This window comes from Pollicipes pollicipes, unplaced genomic scaffold (assembly GCF_011947565.3).
Source record: "Pollicipes pollicipes isolate AB1234 unplaced genomic scaffold, Ppol_2.1 Scaffold_4002;HRSCAF=4701_pilon_pilon_pilon, whole genome shotgun sequence".
NCBI classification, from domain to species: Eukaryota; Metazoa; Arthropoda; class Thecostraca; order Pollicipedomorpha; family Pollicipedidae; genus Pollicipes; species Pollicipes pollicipes.
The window spans coordinates 540,317-550,183 of NW_023596420.1; the positions used below are offsets into that span (position 1 = coordinate 540,317).

Here is a 9,867-nt window from a genome sequence, read left to right on the forward strand (position 1 = left end):
ACGCTGCAATTGGAGAACACTGAAAAATCGACGCGTTGTCAATATGATGTCTTCTCTTCGAAGATAAAAGCCTTACTTAAATTTGACAGGTTCTAAATACTAGGTATTGTTCCGTACAATCTGCCTTTACACGGTTTCCTTTTTTGTGAAGTGTCGGCTTTGCTGTCCTGTCTCTGAGCTTCTGTTTTTTTTTCTCCATTTTTCGGTCCCGTGTCGAGTATCCCTTTAGATTTATGTTTTGTTTAGTTTACCGTCCCTGCGGCCCCGGCCCTACGGCCAGCCCGGAAACTGCGCCACATGTGTCGTGCCCTGTGCGGGGCCGCGCCGCCCGGTAACCGGGCAGCTGTCTCGCGGGCGCCGCCAGGGAGAGGACGCGTATGTCCTCTTCCTGGCCCGATATTCAAACCTCAAAATATAGCATCAGCCGACGGATGCGTGTTGACGAACGATCGAACGATACCGAACTGGTATTCTCTCATTGCACCTCTTCTTCAAACGGAGATTTAGATACATGTTCATGTCATATCTAACTCCAGAAATAGATGATAAACACATCACTAACTGGTTATGTACATAGGCCCCAGCCGGGAATATCTTAAGATTTCAGTTCTGGTCTGTAAAGAGCAATTCTCAACAGCATTGCGTATACCCATTGCGTATACCCATAACACGTGTTCTGTTGGCATGTAGCTCATTTGAATTCACCACGAATTAAAAAAAGACGCATTTGGGTCTAAGGATTGTATTATGATGCACAGCCCAGGTCAGGCCAAATACAGACAGGATGAGACGTTCAGGATGCATAGCATGACAGTTGCAGGAAACAGGCATAAACCTCTTATTTCCTGCAGATGGCATTTTGCAGGAATCAGGATATGATGAAGGATGGTCCCTGGTTGGCCCTGGTATAGTTATTTTGTTTGGCCATCTGAAATACTAAGTCAGATTGTAGCCATTGGATGCATCATATGACACAAACATTGCCCATATCCAATGTGGGAAGTATAACCTTATGGTCATATGCTTTGGAAAGCTCTGAATGACAGTTAATGGTACTCTCAGAAAAATGTTGATTGATTTGGCTGGTTATTTTGGGGTGGAAAGGAAGAAAGAAAAGATGGTAGAAGGATATCTAAATGGCCATGAAAAGGAATGATTTTCCACCAAGATGTCAGAAAAAATTAAACACTGGCTGCTGAAGACGGGAGCTGGCTGTAGCAAAGGCGGATGCCAGATGCAAGATACGTAGGACGAGGGGTCCAGTAGCCGTCTCCGCCTCTGCTGCACTGTCGCAGGGTCACAGTGTCGCAGTTGTCTCAAAGCGCTACGCCAGTTTGGTTTTATTGGTACTTTGTGCCGGCGGTTTTTTATCTGGAGTCGTCCGTTTGATCCCCGTGGAGCCTTTAACAGAGATAAACGAGGGTGTTCTGCGCGTTATTGGCCGAGAATGCCGCGCTTTTTCCGGAGGCGGACGTCATGCGTTTGAAACCGATACTCTAGTTGGCGACTTAGTTTGCGACCGGCGTCAGTCAATAAACCTCGCGAATGCACCATTCGCGGAAACTTCTTTGCCGATCTGGAAATCTTGTATAGGATCGTTATAGCAACAAACGCAGTTATGATCTTGGATGCAAGCAATCACCAGCATGTAACTAGCTGTAGGTTAAACAGGAGCAAACAGGTGTGCATAACAGATCTCACACCTACATGTCATTTTACTCATACGAATGCTTTCTGTCGGAAGACAATCCAAAAAGGATATTCCCGCTTATCTTTTAGCCTTTGGATGCATTCCAATTAATGACGCCAGACAACGATATTTGCGCGAAGTCATTTATTGAAAACAGGGCAATTTACAAGACTGCAGTGGAATGTATTGTAGACGGGCTGTCGTGAACGGCCGATCATATGCAAACGGTGGTCGGTAACGCAATGATTTGGAAACAACTGTCGCGTATCGCGGGGCGACTGCCGTGAAACCGTATCGTTAAACTGGTGGGCTCAACTGGAATGCCTGGCCTGTTCCTCCATGGGCCATATCGTCCCTTTCCCCGTTTTGTGCCGACATTCTGCAAAATTGCATCAATTTATTTTCATGGGTACTTCGACAGCTTAAGGCTGCTGTAAAAGTATGAGCAAAGTTCCACTAAATTTTCCGTATCATAATTGTTCGGGTCAGGATTTATCAGATGCATTACTGGGGCTGTCTTTCGCTGAAAATTTATGTTCGTTTTATTTTGCCTTTAAGCGCAGCGCATGACACAGGTTGGGCGTAACAATAATGCCATGAAGCACGTTCATGATATCGGAATAAAAATTACTTTCTTACTCTTGGCACATAGGGCGTATGCGTACATGCGTGCATGCATGCAAGCATACACGTATACACGCATGTAGGAGTACGAAGTGGGCCGGGGCAGGGCAGGGGTGTAGATGTGTGGATACGGTGAAGAGTAATACGTAATTATCACATATCATCATCATCATCAAGGTTTTCAGCATAGATGGAGCTGTAATGGCTTACTTGCAATCGTAGCAGTCAACAGCCGCATATACATGTTTTGAAATAGTAGCAGAAGTGCTATCGTTTCGCTAAAGGCATATTGCCGAAATCTCAAGCCATATATATCTCCATTCTCCTGGCTTTTCTCCGGGGAATAGGGCTATTACCGCTGCCTTATTAATATTCCCATTTCCTCTAACGAATTTCAGAAATAATGCTCGTGAGGCCTTAAGACCACAAAAATCCGAGGCTATCTAAGGGCTATTATGGCAAAAATCGAAAAGTGTTGCGGTTCATGCGATCATGACGCATTTGTTGCAAATGCAGTATACGAATTGCTCCTGCGTGTTAAAAGACGTGTGACACATACGAAGCATTGCCGATAGGTTTTACAAGGAGAGAGAGAGAGAGAGAGAGAGAGAGAGAGAGAGAGAGAGAGAGAGAGAGAGAGAGAGAGAGAGAGAGAGAGAGAGAGAGAGAGAGAGAGAGAGAGAGAGAGAGAGAGAGAGAGAGAGAGAGAGAGAGAGAGAGAGAGAGAGAGAGAGAGAGAGAGAGAGAGAGAGAGAGAGAGAGAGAGAGAGAGATGGAGAGAGAGGAGAGAGAGAGAAGAGAGAGAGAGAGAGAGAGAGAGAGAGAGAGAGAGAGAGAGAGAGAGAGAGAGAGAGAGAGAGAGAGAGAGAGAGAGAGAGAGAGAGAGAGAGAGAGAGAGAGAGAGAGAGAGAGAGAGAGAGAGAGAGAGAGAGAGAGAGAGAGAGAGAGAGAGAGAGAGAGAGAGAGAGAGAGAGAGAAGTAAGGCTGGCGATTGATGATAAGCAAGGTATTCAGCGTGTTTTTCTTCTTCCTATATCTACCAAGATTCTTTATGTCCTTACTTTGTTAGGTACACAATTTGGTCATGACTGATCATGACAAAGCTCCCTCAAAGCATGAGCACAAACTGAAGAAGCAGCGTGCATCTAAAAGTAATTACAAAGAGATGCTTACACGGAGATAATTTGTATTGTGCGAAGATGCATTTGTCCTGAAATTCATAAATTATTAATATTTAGTCATTCTTGGCTCACCAAAGCATCCCCAAGACCTCATTTGCGAAGTGCCGATAATTGGAAAGTGGCAAACCAGTATATCGAGAGCATTACTGTGCTGGAAGTTCTGTAGATTTGTTGTTAATAACATTTGGTACATTATTTTAATTTGATCGAAATCCCCACATCGTTTGAATATATGTAACACGTCTTCAGAAATCCTTGACTATGGTTGTTTGACAAGTGACTAACGGTGTTGCCTTCCCTGGTTTTCGAGACCAGAATAAGGGCCAAAATAATTCCGTTTCTTTTATAGTGGATGGTGATTTGTGGAATACTGGCAAATATGTCTTGCACTTCAGAAACATCTTTTAACTGCATCTAAAAACAAGTGAAAGAGTTCATGAACCTAAAGTAAGGCATGCACAGGCGCTATCAATAATTTCCGAAATTGGCCAGCTTTTGGATTCTGAAGAAAAGCAACCAAAACGACTAATGTTTTGCTCTTTGCTTTACTTTACTCCCATCCACGCTGTTATCGGTTTGCACAACATTTTGAAACTTGTCACATTTGGTATCACAACTGATCTGCTCTGTGGATGTGGCTGAGCCAATGCTACGCAACATTTAATCCCAACATTTTAATAAGAAACCAAACCTTCCACCACGCGCTGATTGGGTCTCTGCTCGCCACCCAAGCGACAGCCGATCGGCCAGTGATCTCATGATATATCCATGTGGGTAACCAAGCGTTCCGAAGACGAATGAAGCACGTCTACCGAGAGTGGTGGCTAGTGTTGTCACTGTCAGACCACGGGGCTGATCGTTTTTGCGATGACCCATCAAATGATAGTCCAGCCCTGCATGAAGTGAAATGGAGTACGGAAGAAACTACAGTGCAGATAAGGTGCTAGGCAATTTGCGCAGAAAGCCGAAGATCAGACCCCTTGGCAGGAGCAGACTCATCATCTTATTTGGAAAGAGTTAATCTTACCCCAGCTGGTATAATAACCTTTCCGTTGCCTGCACTCCATGGGTACCTAATTGTATCGTTCAGCACAGCAGTATCCTGTGCTCAGACCGTTAAGCATTGGGGTGTGGAGAAACGCCAACGCTGGCAACCCACTTCCTACGCGAGTGCGTCTGCACAAGTTGACAATACAGTACAATACTTACGATGATAGCACGGGTGTTGACCGAAGCAATGCATGCTTTGCCGTCTCAATGGCATCTGCCGCGGCGCCATAAGTTAAGTGTCCTCTGGCCAGCCGCTCGTTCTCGCACCGATTTCCAATCTCGGTCCCGTCGGCAGCACAGGAGGCGCTCGCGCTTCTGTCGCCCCTCCCCTCAGCCTCTTCCAATCTCGGTCCCGTCGGCAGCCCGAAGGTGCTCGCCCCTCTGTCGCCCCTCCCCTCACCCCTCTCCAATTTCGGTCCCGTCGGCAGCCCAGGAGGCGCTCGCCCTTCTGTCGCCCCTCCCCTCAACCCCTTGCAATCTAATCCTGCAGCCGTCGGTGATGCCAGGGGGCGATGGGCAGCGGTGCGTGTTCGCCCGGTGGGGCCCGTGATTGGCCAGTGCCGTGTCACGGCAGCAAGCGGGGCGGTGGGGCGGCGGCCGCGCGCCGCAGGGGAGTCGTAACACGAGAGTCAGGCGACGAAGGGAGACTTGTGACGGAAGTCAGCTTTCGTAGAGGGCTGCATCACTGGAGACGCACTGCAGGGATGGGGGAGGGGGTATCACGAGAGCAGCGTTTGTGCCATAAGTACCTGAGGGGAGCTTGTGTTGCGCAATCCGCCTCTGAGATAGCAATCGTGCCGTTGGGGTCTGGGCCGGTGCCTGGTCTCACATGACCCAGGCACCTGAGATGAACTTGTTTCACAGGACAGCTCGCGAGAAGAAGCATGCTATCATGCAGCTCGCGTGGTTCATTCGGCATGTGCAGGCAGTCTGCTGTCGGGGACGGGCTCTCGAAATGAAAAATCATCGCCAGGCTCGGTAGAGCGGCGCCGGGTCGGCGTCAGGCATAGACGATGCCGTCGGCTGGCAGGCGATGGGCGTTTGGCGCGCCAGCGGCGGCCAGCGTGGGCCGGGGAGACGCGTCGGGCGGCGCTTGGAGAATGACGGGGTGGGGGGGGGGGGGGGGGGGCGTCGCCATTATCTCCTTTGCCACCGGCCGGGTGGCGAATAATCGCGCGCGGCTGGGCTGCAGTTGTGGGCTGTTTTGTTGCGAGGCGCCAGCTGCCCGCCGCCAGCTGCCGACGGTTTTTCAACTAACGATGCGATTGAAGCGGTCCGTGGTACTCATTTTTGGACACGCAAACAGGATATTTTTAACAACGCCGCTGGCCGGCTTCCAGCCCAGCCCAGCCACCTGTCTTTTGGTGCAGTAACACCAGCTAGATTGATGTTGTCCCTCGCCCTGATAGAGGAGTAGGGATGAGGGGGTCGTACTACGCAGTTATACGCTCTTTTTTGCGGGTATCTCCATGACATTTTGCGCAATCGCGCCCAGAATTTTTGGTTGATGATGGTGATGATTTGGGCTTTGGGACGCGCCAACTACGTTGGTCCTGTGGCGCCCGCCCCCGTATGTTCGTCAGGCGTGTTTTGATACCCAATACGCGTCTCTAGCTTGCCTGGTTTTTGATGGGAGACTTTTCGGTAGGAATACTCAGGGGCGTACGCAAAGTTCACAGTGGGACATGGCGCACAACACGAATATTTCCACCGAACACCAAGTTTACCGTGCCGCAGGCGGGCGCAATTTTACCGTTGTTCTCCTGGCAATTCAGTATCGCGCGCGGCCCTAAGGTGGAGTGGTTGGGTCGCTAACGGTTGGATCTGTCAGTCATGCACGGACGGGTGACAGTGTTGCATTCCTGGAACCCTTGCATCATGCAGTCCGCCTTAAACAAAATTAATGTGCTCAGCATCGCACAAATTAGACTCATATGCTCAATCCGTGTTACCACCTTGTATCGTTCCGTAAGTACAAATACATTAAGCTGAAAAAAGTCCTGTTTCCGTAAAAAGTTGACATTTGACCTGACCTAGTAAAACTAATTATTATTCAAGCTAATCAAAACCTGGGACCAATCGCAAGGTCGCGTTGCGCATTGAAAGAGGCGTATGCGGGTGGGACGGCATGCACTGGATTGGGGTTAATTTGACCGCTACGATTTTTCCATGAGACCTTCTTAATCATACGACGCGTAGAAAAGGTTTAGTGGGGTAGCTGTAGATATTTGAGTAGCCGCTTTGTTGAAGAATGAAATAGTCTATACCTTCCAACACCGCCGATATATTCTTTTTATATAGACCATATTTGACTCCAGGCGTCAAAACGTGGTACTAGTAGCTACCAGAGGCAGTTCTTGGGCAGCTTTCCAAGCCAATGCGACTGCAGAGTCAATCAGAGGCATACGATTTCATGATGGCTTTTTAGTTAATCAGAAAATACAAATCAGCATGATGACTAATTACGTTGTCCGTGGTTCAGTTATGAAGGTCAGATCGAGGTTAAAATCAAACAGCTTTTTACTGAAAAATTGTCTTTTGAGGTTAGTTTGTGACATTTATTTTGAGTTCTTTGATCACAGAGACGTTCACAAATGTCTTGTGTTGACTCGTATGTAAATTACGGTGGTCAAGTGGATCAATGCTCAAGAATATCATTGGTAAATACTTTGCGATGAGGAATTTGCTACTTAATCTAGTTCTGGACGCTGACTTAAAATCCAAGGCGAAAATAATCGCAACATATTTTTTACCTCATGTTGACCGTTTTACATTCGTGATTTGAATCTCTCAAAGGTCAGATGAAGTCTGTGACCTGAAAAGGTCTTCACTTATCTTTTCTGGGAAAAGACATCAAGATAAAAGTTGAATGAGTCAGAAGGTGTGAGTGCACTTTCGACATTGGGTCCATTTTGAAGTTTTATGTATCCTGTAATTTTGTATCTCTAACTAGTGCATTTCAGAGGGTCAAATTGAGCCCAGCCCACTCATCGCGTCGCATTCAGCCTGCCACCCGAGTGTTGCTATTTGATGGGGATCTTAATGACAGCAAAGAAAACCGTGAAAGTTATGCTGATGCGACCTAACACTGCTGACCCAACAACAAAAATGCTTGTGTCACGATGTGCAGAGACCACTGAAAGCTTGCATGCTGGCTGCACGAAATGGACAAGCTTAACGCTTAAGTAACCATCACAACTGGAATGGTTATAATGTTAATCTTCAAGTGTGCCAAAACGAAAGGCGGTAAATGCTGAACAAGTGTTTGTGAAAGAAAAAGGCGACATTGGAGTCAACAGCGCGGCGTAGTGATGTTTTCAAACATCAGTTGGTTGGATGAATTCTTATCCTACTTCCTTTGCGGCCTCAGAAACTATAGCAGGAGTTGCTCTTCTCCCTACTGCCCCTCTTTTCTTGCACTACTTCTAACGACAGCTGCACGCTGTTCCAGGCGTCCTGTATTACTTCAACTCGGCCATCAATCCGGTGCTCTACAACGTGATGTCGAAGCGGTTCCGCGTGGCGTTCCGCGAGACGCTGTGCTGCCGGCGGCGTCGGCCGGCGCGGCGCACCTCCAAGAAGATGCTGGCCGTGTTCCGGCACAGCCACAGCTCAGAGCGAGGGCGCACGGCAGCCGGCATGCCCAGCTGCGACGAGCTGGCTCTGCAGGCGCGACCGCCGCACCCCGGCGTCCAGCTGTGCTGCGTGCACTGCGGCGACAACGTCTCGCCGCGCAACCGCTCGGAGCCGGCGCACGCGCGCAGCCAGACAGACCTGTGTGGCGGCGGCTGCGGCGCGCGCCACCGCCACGGTCTCTCCAAGAGCGAAGGCAACTGTCCGAGCCCGGGGTCGCCGTTGATGGCGCCGACTGGCTGGCGAACGGGGCGTCTCGGCCAGCTGCGCCACGTGCGCCGCTCGCCGTCCCCCGCCGACTCGGTGACGACGAGACGCGCCGAGCTGGCTGCCACCGAGCTCAGCGAGAACGGCGCACCGGCCGGTCGCGTCTGCGTGCTGCTCGAGAGCGACGGCACGTACCAGCGCGTGCCGCTCGAGGCGTCAATTTAGGCCGACGGCGACTGATGCACCAGGGACGAGTGCGCAGTGGGAGTAGTGTCGAGTGCGCAGTAGGAGAGGGACATGTGGGACAGCCGCGATGTGATGGTTCAAGCGTGCGTGCACCGATGTGATGTAGACCGTTGTTGCAAAAATGGTGAGGCCGTGTGGAAAGTGGTGCACTGAAGGTGCGGGAACTAACGGTGCTTGACGTCGATAATAGTCTAGCTGTGCGATGATGTACGATGCCGGCGTCGTTTGAAGCCTGTTAGAGGCTCCACAGTGAAATTAAGCTACGTTCTGCTATTTCGTAGCAGAACGTTGTTTCGGTGTTGAGGACGCTTTAATAACCTGTGAAGCCTGCGACAAATAACGGTTGTGAAGAAAAGAGAGAGCGAGAGGGGTTCACTACGCGAGTATTTTCATTTGCAAATGTCAACATAAAGATACCTCAAGTGTGCGACGATATGTCATCCCGTATAATGGTACACCGTTGGTCCATTGTGCGCCGAGGCAGTATGAATGGAGACAGCTCTGCTGATAAACGACCACCGGCGCCGGGCGCTGCTGCCGTTTCCACCACGCCACAGTAACGTGCGCCCGCCGATTGGCGTGCAATGCCGCAGCTGTGGTGTAGCGTCTTTTTGGAGTGTCCCCATCCCATCGGTCTTGGGTTTGGCTAGGTCATCCAGAGCCGGTGCGTGGCGTTATGGTGCCATGCGGCAAGTGCAAGCATCTGCGCCGATATATTTCTTCATCTGAACCAATATCTTTCTCCGCTGACTGTGTATCTCGTGGCTGATCGTTATTCCAGGTGCCGTAAGATGAAGCGTAGACTGAGGAGAACCGTCATGACGACGAGAAGGGCGACCGTGCGCCGGGTAAGACTGCTGAACTGGCATCGGAACATAAGCCGGTGGTCTCCTGAGTTGAGCGTTGTTTGTTAAATGTCCGCTCGTTGATGTAAAGGTTGTGATGAGTTCAGGCCCAACAGTCTATGTTACACCCTCTAATTGCGTCTAAATTGTATATATTGCGGAAACGGTACCTTTATTCGAGGCCTGACCACCATTTGTCATAAAAAGAAAACAATATATCAGGAGTCAGAGGTTGAGAAGGTCTCTTCTCAGAGGGCTCGTGCTCAAAGCGAAACTCTGAATCTCCGCATGCTCTAAGATAAGTTAAACAAATACTAAAGATGGATAGTAACCAAACGAACTGCTCACACTCAACACATAAGGTGTGTTCGTAGTGACCACCCCACATACA

At 49.4% G+C, this 9,867-nt stretch overlaps 1 protein-coding gene across 1 annotated transcript in view; it reads left to right on the plus strand.

The window, feature by feature from the left end:
- The window catches only part of LOC119093344 (pyrokinin-1 receptor), a gene marked incomplete in the record, with an annotated part of 118,351 nt that extends 109,741 nt beyond the window's left edge, over window positions 1–8,610 (plus strand). The window contains 2 exon segments of the mRNA XM_037216292.1: window positions 7,997–8,301; window positions 8,443–8,610. Of these exon segments, the coding sequence (XP_037072187.1) occupies window positions 7,997–8,301; window positions 8,443–8,610 (473 nt within the window).
- Window positions 8,611–9,867: the final 1,257 nt, after the last annotated feature.